This window comes from Andrographis paniculata, unplaced genomic scaffold (assembly GCF_009805555.1).
Source record: "Andrographis paniculata isolate CXL003 unplaced genomic scaffold, ASM980555v1 Contig78END, whole genome shotgun sequence".
NCBI lineage: Eukaryota > Viridiplantae > Streptophyta > Magnoliopsida > Lamiales > Acanthaceae > Andrographis > Andrographis paniculata.
In genome coordinates, this window is record NW_026137615.1 from 4,686,465 (window position 1) to 4,705,722 (window position 19,258).

The 19,258-nt window shown below is 37.6% G+C and overlaps 5 protein-coding genes across 5 annotated transcripts; 2 read left to right on the forward strand and 3 right to left on the reverse strand.

Moving 5' to 3' along the window:
- The first annotated feature begins 3,915 nt into the window (after positions 1 to 3,915).
- Positions 3,916 to 7,086, forward strand: LOC127239616 (oxysterol-binding protein-related protein 3B-like). The gene is made up of 10 exons (XM_051257853.1): positions 3,916 to 4,199; positions 4,300 to 4,393; positions 4,830 to 4,946; positions 5,031 to 5,103; positions 5,189 to 5,307; positions 5,472 to 5,593; positions 5,749 to 5,925; positions 6,080 to 6,224; positions 6,343 to 6,521; positions 6,653 to 7,086. The coding sequence occupies exons 1-10, from the start codon at positions 4,099 to 4,101 to the stop codon at positions 6,897 to 6,899; spliced, it is 1,374 nt and encodes a 457-aa protein (XP_051113810.1). The 5' UTR covers positions 3,916 to 4,098; the 3' UTR covers positions 6,900 to 7,086.
- Positions 7,087 to 8,743: 1,657 nt separating this feature from the next.
- LOC127239617 (uncharacterized) lies at positions 8,744 to 11,836 on the forward strand. The gene is made up of 6 exons (XM_051257854.1): positions 8,744 to 9,045; positions 9,234 to 9,376; positions 9,492 to 9,542; positions 10,206 to 10,427; positions 10,531 to 10,633; positions 10,984 to 11,836. Exons 1-6 carry the CDS (start codon positions 8,960 to 8,962, stop codon positions 11,495 to 11,497), a joined length of 1,119 nt encoding a protein of 372 aa, XP_051113811.1. The 5' UTR covers positions 8,744 to 8,959; the 3' UTR covers positions 11,498 to 11,836.
- On the reverse strand, positions 11,636 to 12,249 carry LOC127239618 (light-harvesting complex-like protein OHP1, chloroplastic). The gene is made up of 3 exons (XM_051257855.1): positions 12,107 to 12,249; positions 11,903 to 12,025; positions 11,636 to 11,835 (listed from the first exon to the last, which is right to left on the reverse strand). The coding sequence occupies exons 1-3, from the start codon at positions 12,236 to 12,238 to the stop codon at positions 11,767 to 11,769; spliced, it is 324 nt and encodes a 107-aa protein (XP_051113812.1). The 5' UTR covers positions 12,239 to 12,249; the 3' UTR covers positions 11,636 to 11,766.
- A 263-nt stretch (positions 12,250 to 12,512) lies between these two features.
- On the reverse strand, positions 12,513 to 13,859 carry LOC127239720 (protein PSK SIMULATOR 1-like). Its single transcript, XM_051257998.1, has one exon. It carries the CDS (start codon positions 13,857 to 13,859, stop codon positions 12,513 to 12,515), a length of 1,347 nt encoding a protein of 448 aa, XP_051113955.1.
- A 2,529-nt stretch (positions 13,860 to 16,388) lies between these two features.
- Positions 16,389 to 18,423, reverse strand: LOC127239725 (uncharacterized). The gene is made up of 3 exons (XM_051258004.1): positions 17,526 to 18,423; positions 16,781 to 17,323; positions 16,389 to 16,633 (listed from the first exon to the last, which is right to left on the reverse strand). The coding sequence occupies exons 1-3, from the start codon at positions 18,369 to 18,371 to the stop codon at positions 16,523 to 16,525; spliced, it is 1,500 nt and encodes a 499-aa protein (XP_051113961.1). The 5' UTR covers positions 18,372 to 18,423; the 3' UTR covers positions 16,389 to 16,522.
- Between the last annotated feature and the right edge of the window lie 835 nt (positions 18,424 to 19,258).

Genomic DNA, 19,258 nt, shown 5'->3' on the forward strand with positions numbered 1-19,258 from the left:
CTTTTTATATATATAGAATTTTTGTAAATTTTTGTCAAGTGTAAAAATATTTTTTATTATTTAAATGAGAATCATGTTTACTAAAATGAATCGATACACAGTGTATAAATGGACTATTATATATATATATATATAATAATTACTAAATACAAGGCTGTCATTAAAAAGGAAAAAAAGTAATAAGATACAAATCTTAATAATAAGAAGAATTGTGTGCATATAATATGCGATGTTATAAGGGTTAAATGGATTTATTATACTTCCTCCGTTCCAATACAATAGTCTTGTTTATCATTTTTGTCCGTTCAAAAACAATAGTCTTATTTTCATAAATAACCATATCACTACAAAACTACCCGTACTTTTTCATTTTTATTACACAATTGTCACTACTTTTTACACTAATACACTCACAAGGGAAAAAAAAGTTTTTAATCCATATTTTTACTAACTACTAATATAATATCAATATTTCTTAAATTTCGTGTGCAACCCAATTAAGACTATATTTATGGGACGGAGGAAGTAGTATTATATGTGTGTTCATTTGTTTGCTTATTTTTATAAATAACTAAGCAGATTTTATTTCAATAAAAGTTTAGAGTTTTTAATTTTTAAATTTTTAAAAGGATACAAAATAATATTTAATTTAATACTAATTTATTATAAAAATATAAATATATTTTTTAATATTATATTTTAAAAAAATATATCTATATTCTATGCGTAAATAATTTAAATGAAATATAAGTGTGCTTTTTCTGTTAACTTTTTTTTCTTTCTAAATTTACTATTTGAATTCTCTTTTACAATAAAAAATTAAAAAAGAATCACAGAATATTTATCAAATATTATTTAAATACTAAAACCTAAATTAGTTTTTCCAAACCTCACCCCAAAAAACACGCTCTAAAGATTCGTATCCAAAAGCCAACACGAAGAGGCAGCTTAAATGTTTGGGTGGTAAAACCGTTGGCCACCTCATAGGCCGGCTGCGGCTATTCAGCCATCAGATGCGCGCCACGTGTCCACAGAAATTTATTTTTATTAAATGTAGATAAGCAGACTTGTTTTTTGTCCAATGGTTAGAGCCGAGGTAATTAATCAATTAATTTAACTGATAACATTTCTGTACAAAGATTCCTTATGTTTCCGTACAACAAAGAATCTCTGCTGCGATTTAAATTTAATTATGATTATTGTTATTCTAATTTATGCAAACAATTGTATAATACGTACAGTTTGACTTTCAGATAAATACTCTTACTTTAACGACCCTCAACTTTTGCCACAAATTTTATTGCTAATGACCACACATATAGCACGTGTACATTTTTATTCTGGCATTTTTGGGCGTTATAAATTTTAAAAATATTTTTATATAAATATAAATAAATTTTATATGTATCGTTTACAAAGAATGATATAAACAAGGCCACACTTGAAATTTCTAGTTGACCAATTATTTGATTCTTAGAATGCATTTCATTTATTGAGAATAATTTGATTGGTAATTATCACTGACAAAACTGATTATGAATATATTATATTCCTGATCTTGAAAATACACATTCACATGGATGTGTATTGGCCCATATTTTGTTAGAGATGGATTTTATACATTTTGTGGGCATTGTTATCATGAAGGACACAAGCAATGAAAATGACCTTCTCGAGGCAACAATTAGGATAACTTAAATTAAAATTTCATTAAATCAAAAATATTTTTATTTCTTTCAGTTTATTAATATTCATTTCAAAATTAAGTATATTTTGTTATGGAACCGTTTCAATATACATGACCTTTTGAAAGAAAAAAATTAAATAAAATCATAATGCAAGCTAATAGATTGGTTTCGTAACTTATTTGTGGTATTTTAAAATTTTTTTGGTAGGTTTAATTTCAAGAAAATTGAATAATAATAATAAATTACAATTAAAATGTTAAGAGGTTTAGTTATGTTTCATTTGATACTAAAAAGAATTGTGATGACCTGGTACTGTAGATAGTGAACTTGTGATTGTAAAGTCGTCGGTTAAAACTCTGATGCCTCCAGGTCACCTGCAAATCCATGTTATAAAAAATAAAAATAAAAAAAGAAAAAAAAGAATTGCAATAGCCAAGGTCTGTTCTTTTAAAAATCATATTTTGAATAAGAATAATATTTAACTTGATATATATAAATAGTACTTAAAATAATGAATAATACAATAAGAAATCAAAATATTAATAAAAGAACTCACGGCGGACCAAACTCACAGGCACTACAGTTAGATGAACCGTGTATATATTTATTCGGTGTACGATTATCCATCCATCCATCCATCCACCCACCCGGCGGCTGTGCTGTGCTCGGGCAGCTACACTTACACTACACATGTCTTGTTGTCTACTGCATTAAATCATTTATTAATTATTTTATTAATTGCTTTGTGGCATAGCCTTTACGCCATTACTCTTCCCCTCGCATTTATTGCATTCCTTCTTCATAAATACTTCTTGTTGGACTTTCATTTATTGCTGCATCGCCTCTCCCTTCCCATCTTTTCCTTTGCACCCACTTCGCTACTTTTCTTGACCATTTTTAGTATTTTTTTTTGTTCTTACTTTTAGTTAATATGTTTGCAAAATGTTAGAACCTTTTATCCTTCAGTTATTTTTCATTCATCCTATTATATTTATTATAAATTCATATTTTAATCACACTTGAATCTCAATGTAATAAAACGAGACTATTAATTGTATTTATTAATTATCTATTATCTACAAATTTTAGGTTCTAAAATACATTAATAATATAATATTTTATGTTATTATTATTATTATTATTATTATTTTTTATTTTTAAAAATAATTCGGTAAGTATGTAGAGTATATGGGTGCATTTAGTTTATGTTTCAAATATAAATTAATCCTATTCAATTCGTACAATTTTTAATAAAAATATACCCCATTCGTCACAATGCAAGGTTACCGTTTACTTTTGCACGTAGATTTTTATATATTAGTATTATAATGGATTATTGTGAAAAAGACGAAAAAACCCATATTAGTATTGTATAATATAAAAATAATGGCATTTGTGTAATATAGTGTAAATTTGAAAAATATTTATTATGTTAAGTAGGTAGTACAATTACTAAATTAGGAAATTGTAACATTGTTTTGTGGGGATGGATGGAGTATCATTTTTTCTCATATAATATCATATTAAAAATATTATTTAAACTTTAAATTCAGATAAAACCCAAACAAATCTTATATATTTACTCCGTCCCACCTACCGTGTTATTTTTACCGTAGACACGAGAATTTAGGATGAGTACAATTAGTAAATAGTTAAAAATATAGTATTAGTAAAAATAATTAATGTATAATAAAAATAATTTTAGATTAAAATTAATATAAAAAATTATAAATTTAAAAATTTAAAATGAGATTAAAATGTATAATTTATATAAAAAAAAATGAGACAAAAAAAATAAAAAAATGGATATGTTAAAGGGGAGGGAGTGACTATTATATATAATTTATGAGTTTATACGCATTATATATATTTTAATAATATTAATAAAAGCTTTGTCTAGTATTTTGTTGGGTAAACACAAATGTATGACAAAGAAAAATGTTTCTAATATTATACTTATTTAAAAGTAAAATTTTGAAAAAAAAAATCCATATACTCTTATTAACAATAAATTAATTAAAGTGTTGGGCTCAATAGCCCACGATAATTGGGTAAGCTCTTAGACCCAATTTTAATATATGGGCTCAAATAATCACAATGGGCCCAAAAATCGACGCCACCTCAGAAAGTGGCTGAGGAAATGAAGGTTGAAGGAGACCGGAAGGTCGTACCGTACGTCTTCAACCAACCGCCATTGTTGACTGTTTCGTTAAGCGCGTATACGTAGGCAGAGAAAGCGAGAAGTATCGAATCCATTATGACGTCGTATATTGACTTTCAAGAGCAGCGACCCGCCATAACCTCAAATACTTGCCTTCGAAGATTTCTGCGTACCGGAATTTGATATATCGATACGTTTTATTTCTCTTTGCAGAGTAGGGGTTCGTTTTAGGGTTTTGCAACCAGTAACATGGCTCCGATCAGCGATCAGACGCAGGGGACCGGGTTTTTCGCCTCCATTGCTTCTACTCTTTCCACTTTTAGCAGCGCCATGTCCAAATCCGTTACTAGGTATCTCCTATGTTGGAAGAACTAAGATCAGTTCTTGTTTTGTTTAAGCTTTCTTTTCGGTTTTACTTGTATTGTTCTCATGAATTTTTCTTTCTTCTAGTTTGATAGGTTATGAAGGGCTTGAAGTGATAAATCCTGATGGAGGTACAGATGATGCTGAGGTTGAAGCTCACAAAGGAAGATGGAAGCAGGAGGTATTGTTGCTATTCATCTGTCTCCTTCCTTAACTTCTTTTTTGTCATTGCTTGCTAGTCAGTACGTGAAGATGTTACTAATCTTTGATTAGCTTGTGGCTGTATCTCGTAGAGCAATATATATTAACTGAAATTCAATTTGATTTAGCTTACGCAGCACTTTGTGTTTACCTTATCAATCATAGGCTGATCATGCACCTGTTAAGGAATTGGTCACATCTTGTTCTTCCTATAACTAAGCTTTCATTTCGATCCCGAATAAACACGACATCATGCTAAAAATTTTGATTGCATGCTAAGAATTGAATACTCTTTACCTATTTGGGGGGATGTGTGATGGCACATCCTGCATAAAAGTGAAAACTATGTGCTTTATCCTATTAGTTTCATTCATAGTTCATACTTGCCATTCATTCAGCTGGTGTCTATTTTTCAGGATCGCGATAGTTACTGGAGAATTATGCAAAAGTACATTGGCTCTGATATCACATCAATGGTAACTCTACCTGTTCTCATCTTTGAGCCCATGACGATGCTTCAAAAAATGGCAGAGGTTTGTGTATTCTTAGTTCTTAACCTGACCCTTTTCTATGGTGTGTGAAGCCCATGAATAAAATTGAGGTCGAATTATTTGCAGTTAATGGAATACTCATACCTATTGGACTTAGCAGATGAATGTGAGGATCCTCACATGAGATTAGTGTATGCAGGTAATTTTTACGCATTTCTTTTGCTTCCTGAATAATTCCTAATCCTTAAATAAACAATTTCTGATTAACATTTCATTTCTTGCAGCTTCTTGGTTTGTATCTGTGTATTTTGCCCTCGAAAGGACATGGAAGCCATTCAATCCTATTCTTGGTGAAACATATGAAATGGTCAACCATGGCGGTATTACATTTATTGCAGAACAGGTGATCAATAAGGAACCTTATTGAGATTTTATGTCATTCCGAATGAGCTTAATACTGAGGAGTGTCATGTTATCTTTGTTGTTATATTCAGGACATGATGCTTTTTACCCTCTAAATGCGTAGTACAAACTTCTACAAGTTTTTGATAAATTATTTTGTATCAGGTAAGTCATCACCCTCCGATGAGTGCAGCACATGCAGAAAATGAGCATTTTGTATATGACATTACTTCAAAGTTGAAGACCAAATTTCTTGGGAACTCAGTTGATATATACCCTGTAGGAAGGTACATGTTTATCATATCTTATCTTTTCAAAGCTATTTCAAATAATTCCATGGTCCAAATATTTACAAACATGAAAGCACATGTTGATGTAGGATTTATCTCTGTATGGTGACTTTTTTATTAAAGCCATATGACTTATTCTATATACTGTTCAGGACACGGCTTAGTCTCAAACGAGCTGGCGTGGTTCTAGATTTGGTTCCTCCTCCCTCAAAAGCTAACAATATAATCTTTGGACGAACTTGGGTTGATTCACCTGGTGACATGATCTTGACAAACCTCACCACAGGAGACAAGGTTGTCTTGTATTTCAAACCATGTGGATGGTTCGGGTATGGTTCTTTCCCTATATTTTCATATCCTTTTCTCAGACCTCTTTTGTAAATACTTCTACATTAAAAGGATTTTGAGTTTGAGACCTAATCATAAAACCCATGCCTTTCTACAACCTTGATGTTTAGTATTTATGCTTGACTGCTTGTCCAGTGCCGGCCGATATGAAGTGGATGGCTATGTGTACAATGCTCAAGAAGAACCTGAAATTTTAATGACGGGGAAGTGGAATGAGTTTATGAGCTATCAGCCCTGTGATTCTGAAGGAGAACCACTGCCCAGCACTGAACTAAAAGAGGTCAGCAGTGAATAAAGTTTTGGATACTATTTTCGAATCAAGTTTTTGCTTCAACATTCTATGTTTATTGTCTTTCTGGGGTCTCTCAACCAACACTAACTGTGAAAAATATATGTAGGTATGGAGAGTGGCAGATGCTCCCAAGAATGATAAATTTCAGTATACGTATTTTGCGCACAAGATAAACAGTTTTGACACTGCACCGAAGGCTCTTCTGCCATCTGATTCTCGTTTGAGATCAGACCGTTTGGCGCTTGAGAACGGTGACCTCTCCAAAGCCGGGCTGGAAAAATCCAGGTTTGTTTGATTTCTGAACAAACTTTGACAGATTGAAAGAATGGTCATAGTAACTGCTGGAGATGATAATAGAAAAGAATGGTTTCATTTCTATGTAGTTTGAAACTTATATTTTCTTGTTTGATTCCCAGGCTCGAGGAAAGACAACGAGTAGAAAAGAGAACAAGGGAGATGAAAGGCGACCAGTTTAAGCCCAAGTGGTTCGATCTAACAGAAGAAGTTGCTTCCACGCCTTGGGGTGACTTGGAAGTGTATAACTACAACGGAAGATACACACAGCACCGAGCAGCCGTTGACGACGACGACAGCAATGGAGAAACTGAAACCAATTCTAAAGAGTTTAATCCCTGGCAGTATGATGACCTACAGACATCCTAAGCCTGAGACTTTCATCTGCCATTTATTTTAGTGTTTGCTCTTCACTTCCCTAAGAGTGTTTTGCTATACTGAGATATAGTAGTCTTGACAGGGTATATGTAATTTAGTCATACATGGCACAAATACACGTATCTCCAACTACAGTTAATGTTTATGTGTGTGTATACATACTAGAACTTGTAATTTATTTTTTTTCAGAAACAATATATATACAACCCTAAATTCACACAAACTGTCACCTTAGAAAAAGGAGTTCAGAACCAAATTTAAATGCAGAAAAGATCAAAGGTGCGTTGAATGTAAGTTCCAGAAAAACACATGCACCAGACACCATATACAGTTGATCAAGAATTGTTTTCCCATATCTACATTGACAAAATTTAACAGCAAATCAATGGAGCACTTTAGTGACAAAATTTAACACAAACTCAGTTGATCCAAGAATTAATCCACAGATATCTACATTGACAAAATTTAACAGAAAATCAATGGAGCACTTAATTGACCCTATAAAACTTCATCTGCAATGCCACACTGATGCATAAAATCTGCATGAGCTGTAAAACACAAAACTGAAACAGGAAATTCATGATTAAGTGTATATGCAGACCTTTTCGTCCTTAGCAAGCGCATGCAGAAGCATATTGTAGCTGAAGCTATCCAACTTGTATCCTTTCCTGCTGATTTCTCTATAGATCTATCCAACTCGTTGGCTCTCAAATAAGGCCATCAACTCCATCAAAAGCACCAATCAGTAGATTAACAGTGGAGATGTTTCCAGTGGCCCCTGATTTCTCCATTAGACTGATGGTTTCAGTAATCTTATCAATTCTGTCAGGAAGCGACGAGTTTGAGAGGATAAACAAAATGCGGTTATAAGTAAAAGCATCGTGCCGGAAGTTGGGGATTGTGGAAGGACAGTAGTGGAAAAACTCAAGGGCTAGAGCTATGGACTTTAGGGGTTTGAGAATTTCAGAAACTTATGTTGAAGTAGGTGCAACGGTCAGCGACTGGAAGAACTCGGAGAGATCGGCGGAGGGATCCGGCGATGATGCGGCCGCTTTTGACTGGAGGATATTCGTTGCTTTGCCGATAAGGTCGCTGCGGGGAGAGGATAACCGCGAACATCGTAGGCAAGGGCGGGACGACAAACGGATACTTCTATTGCTGAGACGCGGCCATTGTCGGTCGCTGCCACAACTTTCCCAGTGTATTTCATAGAATATGAATCTCGATCGGAGGCGCCTGCAGCAGCTTTGGTAGCCACAGCTCTTAGACTCTCTGCTACTGCGAATGCTTTCACTGTTTCATGACATGCTTGAATGAATTAGGCAATGAAAGTTACGAGCTATAGATTCTGTTCATGCAGTCTTACACTTACAGTAACGGATTCGACGCGGTGAAAGTGGCCATGAAAGAGAGCTTTTGGAGTGCTTCTGGCAAATTGAGGTTGGTTAATTTCTACGCAATAAAATTAAGATGAAAACTTCATCTACAAGTTTGAACAATGTAAATTGAAAGATTGAGGAATGGCAGTTAGGAGTCAAATTCAATTAAGACACAGATTGAACAAAAAGGGCAATTCAAACGAAGACGACGACGTAGATTAAGATAGTCCTACCAATAAACCCGGCCCGACCCGTACCGGATCCAAGGCAGGGTAAATATGATCTGGGCCCGGGTCAGAGTCGGTCAGGACTGGCACCCTCGGGTATTTGTAAAATATATAAATTGGGCTTTCTACCACATAATAAAAACATGCCCCCATGTGTTTGTTCTGGAAAAAAGGCCCAATAAGAAAAAAATCAAACGGAACACCCAATTTCTACGGGTTATGCGTAAAACGACTTTGCTTTTGAGTTCAACAAAATATCTGGAGCCATAGGTCGATGATTGAAATGTCAGCAAGTGTGAATCAAGAACCCTCTTAAGGAGTCTTGTGTGATTTGTGTGAAAATTTGAGGGCGGGCCTTATGAAAATCGGTGTGTAATCTGTGCGAAGCAAGAAATCGTATCATTTTTGCGATATCAATCTTTGCAGGTGCTTGATTGATTGAGAAATGGCGAAGGAAGGTCCTAATTGGGACGGCTTGCTTAAGTGGAGTCTCTCGCACTCTGATGGCACTAATTCCTCTCGTAATTTGAGGTACGTTGAAATTTCTCGTGGGTTTTTTTTTTTTTTTTTAATTCGAACATTTTGATGTCGAGTGTTGGAAAAGGTCATGATGCTGCTGGTTGTAAAATCTGAGTATATGAAATTGTTTATACGGTGAGCGTGGGTGTGTGTTGGAAGATGGGAATCATTACAGGTTGTTAATTATTGTTTGGTTTCAGCGAGGAGGATAGAAGATGGTTTGTGGAGGCAATGCAGGCAAACTCAGTTGATGTAATTCAACGAATGAAAGAGATAACCCTGGTTATGCAGACGCCGGTGCAGGTTTTGGAGTCTCAGGGTGTTACACCTCAAGATATTGAAGGTGTTTAGTAATGAGCCTCTCGAATTTGCAATTTTATAGGTGTTTTATTTTGTTTAATTTGATTTTTCGTTCAATGTGTGGATGTTGAATTTTCTAATTCTTGGCTTGCTTTCAGGGATGTTGGATGAGCTACAAGAGCATGTGGAGTCTATCGACATGGCCAATGGTGAGTTTGTTTGTGATCAATTCTAAATTCTTTCATTATCAATGCAACATTGGATGGTTAGAAATTAGAATTTAGCTAAGGATAATGAAGCCTTTTTCTCCTACATAGATAAGTTGCTACTATTAATCATGTTGGGGGTTCTGTTCTGTCATACTTGTTCTTATACTGAGCTTGTTTTATTATATAGTGTAGGCAGGAGAATCATGGTAGTTATAGATCACGACTTTCTGATAGGGTCCTTTACATTTTGCATTTTGTCCTTTTGTTCTCAATATACAAGGCGGGTCCGAAGTACCAGTTTTCCGCTGGTATTCATCCAAATTGTGGCGTATTTATAAGACTTTGTGTTTGTAGAGCACATAGATTCTCTATTTTCAGTGACTCCATCCAAGTATTGGCACATGGCGTGCAAATTTATGTTTATATTGTTGACTACTAATCAAGATTGTCTTTCATCTTTCAATAGTGTTTTACTAGAAAACTATCCTCAAGTCTTCTTAATCGATTTTGTGTTTTGATGATACCTAGTTTCTTCGACATAAGGAAAAAATTCTAAGTCCAAACATGTATTGAGTGTCATATGATGAATGTGTGTTGGATTTTGATTCTTTCACTCTGTTTCTTTCTACTAATCAAATAATATATATGTATACACACGAGCAGATCTTTATTCAATTGGTGGCTTGATTCCTCTTCTTGGGCATCTGAAAAGTTCTCATGCTAACATCCGAGCAAAGGCAGCTGAAGTTGTTAGCACTATAGTCCAGAATAACCCAAGGAGCCAGCAGTTGGTCATGGAAGCTAATGGCCTTGAGCCTCTTCTTGCAAATTTTGCTTCAGATTCTGATGTTGTAGTTCGTACCAAATCACTCGGTGCAATCTCATGTAAGCAAGCATCCGGGGAAATGCAAGTAGTTTCCCCTTTCCTTGATCTCGTTTCTAGTTATCATCCTACATTTAATGTTTTTTTTTTTTTTGTTTTAAACAGCTCTAATCAGGCATAATAAGCCTGGCATTGCTGCTTTCCGTCTGGCTAATGGATATGCAGCTCTGCGAGATGCTTTGAGTTCTGAGAATTTGAGATTTCAAAGGTAATTGCTATTGTCACAAGAATTGCAGTATTTTTCTCAGGATTGTGACATTGATTTCCGTGCTATATATACGATCAAGCTACTTGAATTCTATTATCCGGTTGGAATATGATTTCCAAATGAATTCTATTATCCGGTTGGAATATGATTTCCAAATTAAATATAAATTACGGGCAATGCCATAGCTTTTTTCCCACAGATGATGCTTACAAACTATAAGAAATTGAATTAGAACATTCTTGATCCTTAATTTGGAAGTTTTTTGCTGTGACCATGCACAATGTGTATCCTGTTTCTATTTATTTTAATTTTGTATTTATAATTTTCAATCTTAAATGCATGAACTGCAGGAAAGCTCTCAATCTAACCCACTATTTATTGCATGAGAATCGGGCCGACTGTTGCATCGTGTCTGAGCTTGGATTCCCTCGCATTTTGATGCACCTTGCATCAAGCGGGGATGTTGAGGTCCGTGAAGCATCACTTACTGGACTTCTCGAGCTTGCTCGCGACCGGTTGGACAATCCAGATGGTGGAACAAGCGAAGAAAAGGATAAGCTGAAACAAATTTTACAAGACAGAATTAAAGGGATCAATGAAATGTCTGCTGAAGACCTCGACACTGTTAGGGAGGAAAGGCATCTTGTCGACTCAATCTGGTACACCTGCTTTAACGAACCATCTCCACTTCACGAAATGGGGCTACTTTTTCTTCCAGGAGAGGATGCAACCCCGCCGGACATTGCCAGCCAGCATTTTCAACCACCACTTAGAGCATGGGCTGCAAATCGGAATCCAGACACAACCCCAAGCCAGAGAGATAATGAGCCTCCATTGCTGTTAGGGCCGGGACCTTCGCAGTAGAGCGACCGCCCATTCAAGAGGGATGAGAGGTAAGTCTAGTTGTATGAATGTCAGTAGAGTATTGTTGGTTGTTGTTGTCATTCATTCGATACAGTTAACTATACTTATTTCGAATTTCGATACATATATAGCATGGTATGGTTTCCAAAAGTTTTTCCTTCTATTCATGCTTGAATCTTGTTCGACTCCATCAGCTCATGAGTTTACATTAAGTGCACAAACTACACTTGATTGGATATCATATACATACATAAATAGCCTGTGGGATTTCAGAGAGGAAGATCGAGGCCTTTCCCGATCTCCAACCCGAAGATTTCGAGCAATCCCTTGTTCAGAATCTGAATGGATTAAGAGGTTTTTTCTCAGGATAAAAAATGAAGGAAGAAATCGACAATTAAGACTTACCAATTCAAGAATGAAAACGCTGATTATGCCGATCATACAGGCCCTGGAATTCCAAACTTCCGCCGTTCTGGTGAAGCCCGCCACCGGCGGCTGGAGCTTCGGCAGCTCCTTGGGCAATTCCACCTGCATCAGATCCATCCATTCTCAATAGAGTTCAATTCAACCATTATATATATATAGACTACTACTTCTGGTATAACATACGCCGGCCGGAATCTTGGCCGCGTTGATTCTGAATTTCGGCAGGCGGCGGTGGCGGTGGTGGTGGCACAGGCGGGTGGGGGAGGTGATCGTTGCCGTTAGGAATAGAGATGAGAATAGTTGTGAAGTAGCCATAGCCAAGGAGTTAGCAGAATAGAGCAAATTGCTGCTTTTGTCCAACCTTATCTCCAAATGAATGAGGCCAGCATTTTTCTAACATTATAAAAATTCAATTATATATGTGGTGCTAAAATACAACAATTCTAAGGCAATAAAGGGCCTCGATTGATCAATCAATTTCGTGAACAAGAAAAATGATGACAAAACAATTGAAAGAAGAAAGAATGAATCAACCTAACTAAGCCAACACAACCGAAATTCTGAAATCCCTAATTAAGCTTAGTTGTCCCTAAATCGGCCGGCGATTCTCGAATCTGAAAATGCAGCTGAGTCCGACGAGCACCTCGGCAATGGCGGCCTCCGTCTTCTCCTTATCGGCAAAGTGCAGAGTCTGCACCAGAAGCACCGAGGGTTTCTCATTCCCATTATCACTCTCACTCGTCCTCGCCCCCATCTTCATCTTCTCCACGTTCCTCTCCATCTGCCACGCCACCGTGTCACGCGCCACCGGCGCCAGCCACGTCATCATCTCCACCATAGCGTCCCTCCACCCCTCCGCCAGCGACAAGTCGGCGCCGGCGCCGGCGTGCCTCATGTTCCTGCTCAGCTTCGCCCCAACCACCGTCTTCAGATTCTCCGGCAGCATCTGGTACAACGATTCCCGATCGTCGTGGCTTATCGCCGCCGTGGAATTCAAATACTCCTCCGCTAAAAGGATCACGTTGGCGTAACGCAGCGCCAATCCCGATCCGCCGACCGTACATTCTCCGGCGGAGTGGAACACCTTATTGGTCGCCGGCGCCGCTACAGCCCTCGGCTCGTCCACGCGCCGGCTGTAAAACCGCACGATGGTCCTCTTCGAAGTCGGCATAATCGGGCCCGAATGAGGGACGAGATTTTCCCTAACAGGTTCAGAAATTGAGAGCTTCCTTCCATGGCCGGAAACCATGGAGATCCTCGAGTACACAACGCAGACAATCCTTGCCATCATATCAACGATTTTATCAAAAGATTTTGACCAAAGCGAGATCTCCCGGAAATGTCGAACTTGCCGGCGCTGATTCTGCAATTTCTGGTAAAAAAGAAGGATGCTTTCGTTCTGCACAGTCTCCGTCGGTCTGGTCGTCGTCTTCTTCCACTGGTTCAACTTCCTCTCAGAAATCTCCATCTCCGTCAGAGTCTCCAGAGCCGAGTGCAAAGACGACGTCGTTTCGACCAATTTCTCCATTTTCCTGATCTTCTTATCGGCTGCTTTGGATCCATAATGCAGTTTCCGGAAACGCAGAAACCCTAATTTCAAATCCCGGTAGAAAACGTCGAAGCGGCTGAGGGCGAAGTCGTTGCATCTCTTGGCGATTCTGGCGACGGCGGCGGCGGCGGAGTCGAGATCTTCGAGGCGTTCGGCCCAGGCGAGGGTGAGGAGGAAGTGGTGGTCGGAGGAATTGAGGAAGGCGAGGCCTTTGGAGGTGAGGAGGTGGTTGGTGAGCGTGGAGATTTGGGGGTCGGAGAGGGATTTGTAGAGAGAGATCAATCTGGACATGGTTTTGGCGGTTTCGAAAGCGAGAATCCCAAATTGGGAATCTTTGAGGTTGTCGGGGTGTGGGGGGCGGAGCTTGTTCTTGATCAGTGCAACCATGGCGGTGCGTCTGCAACTACTGCAGGTATAATTCTGACAGAGGAGGAAGAGGAGGAGGTAATGCTTAATAATGCAATGAAGAAGAAGACGAGGAGGATGGGAATCGGAATCGAATCGATCCCATATAGTAATTGATTATAGATGATTGATCAGGGTCGACGCGGTTTGGGGATTGGAATATGGGAATGTGTTGACATGTTCGTAGGTTTTGATTTTTTTGATTTTTTTTTCTTACAGGTAGGAAAGAGGAGAAGAAAGAATCTGACTGGGGAGGTGGAGGTGGAGGTGGGAAAAGGGTTGTAATTAATGGAGATGACTGACTGTTTTAGTGAGAATGCGACGAAATGCCGACCTTGTACAATGATGATTAAATAAATAAATAATTAATAATAATAATACTCTGTATATACAAATTTATTTATTTGTTTGCAATTAATTAAGTAGATCCGATCCAAGATGGATTATAATATATACCTATTTGAGTAGTATGAATGAATGAATGTGAGACATCTGGCTGGAATTATGTGATAGAAAGTCAGCTGCTATCTTTTTCATATATAAAAAGAAAATCATTATTAAATATAGTATATCTATGATAGTAATAAATAAAAGTAGTAACATATTTTATTTTTATAAATAGTCAATAGAATAATAATAGCATCATCAAAACTTTATATAGAGATACATATAATTAAATAGGTGAATAGAATAATGTTTGAAAGGCTGGCCTCGGAGTTTGGCGCAGTAATGAATACTCCATAGACCACAGTTTGTGATTATTATGACTGGTTAAAAGTATAAGCATACAAACAACCGATTAATGGTTAGTGTGACTGTGACTGTGACTGAATGTGCGTATGGTGAAATTTTCAAGAAACTGCTGCAACGTGCTTAACCAAACCCCATATGTCACGTCCGCAAGAAAAAGAAGAAGGAATAAGTCAGTAAGAAATGACCTCAAAGTACAAGCTCAACTCTAAGTTTAAACTTCTAAAACACTTTCATCTTTTGTTTATTATATATTCGGTCTTATTTATTTAACAATAATTATACTTATTTAATATTAAAAATATATAATAATATTATAAGACACTAAATAAAAGTATTTTGTCTAGCGTAATTTATTTCGTCAAATCGAAAATTTATTTAGGTGGGCAATGTAGGATGAAGTTATAATTATGAATGCATGAGTTTAGATTTCAGTACCTTAAAATCATGTTTGGTTGAATTACACACACTCGCTTTGAGAGTAACTGCGGATTCCAATGATAACATTAGAAATAAAAGAATTAAAGGAGTACCAAAATTTGCTTCCTAATTCTTCACTACTCTTGACTTTCTCTCTCTCTCTCTACAATAATACATACATACATACATACAGCGAGCCACATGGCCATGGCCTCCCAATATAATAAAACCAAAATAATATTAGTATTTTTCTTCTCCTCAAGCACATCAAATTCAAACCTAAAAATATTTTATGAATAATGAAATGCATTAGAAAACCAAGTATGATATATATGGGCTGGTTAAATTTTTACTTATCGTTAACCATTAGTAGAACTTGTACCGGGAAATGGGCTGCATCGCTCTAAACAAACTCTGTTATATTCTCATTACGAATTTAAGGCGTGTTCACATTTTTAAAACCCAGTCTAATCTTGAGCAGGTGAGCTTAGCCCATCAAATATATTACTCTGTTTATTCCATTTAATTTGTTTACTCTTTTTATTTCCGTTCAATATAATTTGTATTTTTTTTAAATACAATTATATATTTTAAAGTTCATAATTTATAAATTTTTTTATTTAATTAAAATTTTAATTATTTTAATCTTAATTTAAGCTTTTTTTTATTAAATCATATTTATTTTTACTAATACACTTGTTAATTAATCACTAATTATACAATATGTAAACCTTGGTACCTAATCTATTAGGAGTAATTATGTCATGCCTGACCCAGTCTATCATATCAAAATTAATATCTCTTCATATATATATTAACTAATAATTAATAATAAAGTATTAATGAATGATTTGAGGGTGAAACTCTTATTTTATCTAGATACGGTTGTGAGTGCCGGCGATCTATTCGGAATTTCTTGCCAAAACAAAAAAGTTAATGAATTGAGACAAAATTTTTAGGCTTGTGTTCTATAAATCAAACACCCTGAGTTATTTCGTAGGCTCTCAGAGGATCTAAACAAAAGTAAATCGGAATGTGTGTTTTTCAATAACTGAAATTAGATCAGCCCAACATACTTGGTTTCCATGAATTAACATGCAAATTGTATTTCCCATTAACTTTCATTCTGAATATAAAATGCTATAATTTCATACACATTTAGTATTTTATTTAATCCGAATAACTTGATTGTGCATCAATTGTTTTATAAGATTTTACAAGATGGAAATATATTTAATTATAATCAATCAATTTATTATTATATTTGAAATGCTTTCCACTTATTTGGTCGCCTAATAAAAATGACTTTTTAAAAAATATATATTAATAACATCTCAACCGGAGAGTAAGTATGATTTATATATGGTGTTTGGGAACTAAAAAAAATCCCGAATTTACTACCAAAATATGCGTAGCAGCGTATCTACTGGTTTCAGGTTTACCAAACAGTCTCCAGCCGTTTCTCGAGCCGTGACTTACGGGAGTGTTACCGATTCCCTCGGCTTGCAGCCTCTTAGTCGAATATGTACCAAGCCGGCGGCTTCATCTGGACCGTTGAGCAACTCAGCGCATTGTCGACGTGGCGCCTGCTCATATTCCAAAATTAAATTAGTCAAGCAATAAATTTGGAGTAATAATAATAATAAAAAAGGACACGTGTGACAATCTACACCATTCATATCCCAACATTCAGCCAACGGTGGAGATTCGACAACAGACTCCGTCACTCATACCTTGTGAAAAACCAGAGGATCAAGCACCGGCGCCGTCACGTTAAATCCTACCACCGAATGCGCCGCCGCGAAATTATCCCGGTCGCAGCGCCGCCGGATATCGAGGCGTGGCCTGGTGTACGTCGTCATGGTGTCTCCATTCTCCGTCTTCTCGACCCGATCAAGATAAAAAATAATTGGCCTCAGGCAGGGCTTCATGCTGGTGGACCTCGTGTTGAAGGTGAAGGCCTTCCGGTTCCAGGACCACGTCAGAAACGTCTGCAGCGGGGTCCTGAGGTCCCGGGCCGTCATCGGGAACGGGTAGAGCTGCACGTTGTAGCCCCAGGCAATTGAAACCGACCAGTTCCTCGTCGGGTCGTAGAAAAAGCTTTGCTGCAATGTCCGGCTAGGATCACGTCCGTAAGCCTGGAAGAGCTTTTTCATGGAGTTCACCCTGTTCCGACCTGGGAACAGTGGCTGGACGTAATCGAGGTGGTGCATTGACACCAGCGGCGCCAATGGATGCGCCGAGAGCAATCCGAATGCGCTTCCACGTATGTCCATCTGTCCATGTTCCAGAAACACCAACCGGCAACCGCCATTAATGGAGTCAACAAAATTAGGTCAGGTAAGTAAACCCCCAATCTGCAATTACTTCTGCCTCGACACGAATCAATAATTCAATAATTCGGTAGGTAAATTTAAATGCAGCGACGGTGATTATGAAGATTGATGGTGCAATTACACAAGGATTAAGATAAACTACCTGGTGAAAACCTAATTCTTTGGTAAGTGGCACGCCGATCTCGCTCATACAGCTCCCAATTTTGTGATCGGAACCGTACGCGGCGGCGTAGCGGTCAATGCAGCCGTCGAGGAGGGTGACGAGCTCCGCCGCCAAGGGGTAGCTGATGGCGAATCCGGCGCCGCCGTAACCCATGGTGTAGGAATGGACCAGCGCTTGATCGACGCTCTCCGACACGGCGCCGATGTAATACATCTGGTTGTGGTCGTATCTGTTCAGCACATTCACTAAATTCTCCGTGAAGAAGACAGTATCGTCGTCGCCCATTACGAACCACCGCACGTTTTCTAACCCTAACTCGAAGCTCTCCTTCACAATCCGGGCGATCCGAATGGCCGACCTCGACCCGATCCAGTTCGTGTACTTGAACCGGGTTGTGTCCTCGGAAATTCTGTACGGAGGCGAGGTTTCCGGCCAACCCTTGCCGGAATCGCTCGGTTTCTCGTCGAGCCAGACGTAGCCGCGGGTCACGTTCGGCTTCCACCAGAGCTCGCAGTAATGTCGGCGGCGGCCCCAGGTGTCGGACGACCCGCCGATTCCGAAGAGAATGTGGGAGATATTCGTCTGATCGTCACCGGCGGTGAATCGCCGGCGCTCCTGCGAAACGTTGATTAGGTTGTGGCCGGAATCGGAGAAGTTAGGGCGCAATCGGACGGTGGGGAACATGGAGAGATAACAGAGTGAAAACACCAAGAAAATGCAGATTGCAAGCAAGGTTCTCATGAAATTGATGGCCGACGGCGGCGGCTTCGCCGGCGGGGGGAGGAGACCCTTCCAGGTCTTGGCGACGGCGGAGTCCGGCGGCATCTGTTATTGAGGAGGATTTGTTTGTGTGAAATGACTGCACTTTGGTCATAACATATTTATTCATATGGGATTTCTGGTGGCATTAATTAGATTTGGGTCAAATAGAGTAAGCCAAATCTAATTGATTTTATGGAGATTATTTTTTCTTGTTGACTAATTATCCTTTTCTTTCCTATCTAATAAATATATTTTTATTGAAATACTATTTGCTATTAATCACTGTACATATTTAAAATATTGCATATATAATTAATTACGAACCACATCTGCCGGATGCGTGTCAATTTGGGTATGGTCATATATGTCGAGTCGACACGTAAATTTTGTTATGATGGGAAACAGATTAGGGGTCCGGGAGTTGGAACTCCAGACGATCTGAGCCGTTGCTACTGAGGGATCCATGGAGCCGGGCGATGATAAGTCCCGCATAAGACGGTCCGTCAATTAGGTTTGGCTTGTCGGGCCCTGGAGGGCAAAACTGTAATTTAAAATCTTAATTTTGGAGAATTTTAGTTAAAAATGAAAAAAATCAAGTTAAAAATAACGATAACAAGATATACACCCTTTATTTTAATGGTTCTGATTTTCAAATGATATATTCTTATAATTCACTAATTATTAACCAACAAGAAATGAGCAACCAAGTCTTTGTTATTATATATTATAGCGATAATCGCAATGTAATCCTGCTTTATTATTATTTATTTTTGTGTTACCTGTTATTTGTTGTAAAAATAAAATTACCTATGCGTACATGCTATTATTGAGTTTAGCAATTCTTGTTGATTACTTACATCTGAATCAAATCATCATAATAACTTTTGTTGAATTTGCTTATTGAAAAACACAAGTGAAAACGTACATGCTAGTCGTGGGAATTGAACTTA

Bases quoted from the DNA above. Each gene is read 5' to 3' on its own strand.
- LOC127239616 (XM_051257853.1), top strand. From the start codon at position 4,099: ATGGCTCCGATCAGCGATCAGACGCAGGGGACCGGGTTTTTCGCCTCC. The intron at 5,104-5,188 runs GTAATTTTTACG...CATTTCTTGCAG, and splicing joins CATGAGATTAGTGTATGCAG to CTTCTTGGTTTGTATCTGTG. The intron at 5,308-5,471 runs GTGATCAATAAG...ATTTTGTATCAG, and splicing joins TTACATTTATTGCAGAACAG to GTAAGTCATCACCCTCCGAT.
- LOC127239617 (XM_051257854.1), top strand. From the start codon at position 8,960: ATGGCGAAGGAAGGTCCTAATTGGGACGGCTTGCTTAAGTGGAGTCTC. The intron at 9,377-9,491 runs GTGTTTAGTAAT...GCTTGCTTTCAG, and splicing joins TACACCTCAAGATATTGAAG to GGATGTTGGATGAGCTACAA. The intron at 9,543-10,205 runs GTGAGTTTGTTT...ACACACGAGCAG, and splicing joins GTCTATCGACATGGCCAATG to ATCTTTATTCAATTGGTGGC.
- LOC127239618 (XM_051257855.1), bottom strand. From the start codon at position 12,238: ATGGCTACTTCACAACTATTCTCATCTCTATTCCTAACGGCAACGATC. The intron at 12,026-12,106 runs GTATGTTATACC...GATCTGATGCAG, and splicing joins CGGCCAAGATTCCGGCCGGC to GTGGAATTGCCCAAGGAGCT. The intron at 11,836-11,902 runs GTAAGTCTTAAT...TAATCCATTCAG, and splicing joins GCGTTTTCATTCTTGAATTG to ATTCTGAACAAGGGATTGCT.
- LOC127239720 (XM_051257998.1), bottom strand. From the start codon at position 13,859: ATGGTTGCACTGATCAAGAACAAGCTCCGCCCCCCACACCCCGACAAC.
- LOC127239725 (XM_051258004.1), bottom strand. From the start codon at position 18,371: ATGCCGCCGGACTCCGCCGTCGCCAAGACCTGGAAGGGTCTCCTCCCC. The intron at 17,324-17,525 runs GTAGTTTATCTT...GAACATGGACAG, and splicing joins AAGAATTAGGTTTTCACCAG to ATGGACATACGTGGAAGCGC. The intron at 16,634-16,780 runs GTATGAGTGACG...GAATATGAGCAG, and splicing joins ATCCTCTGGTTTTTCACAAG to GCGCCACGTCGACAATGCGC.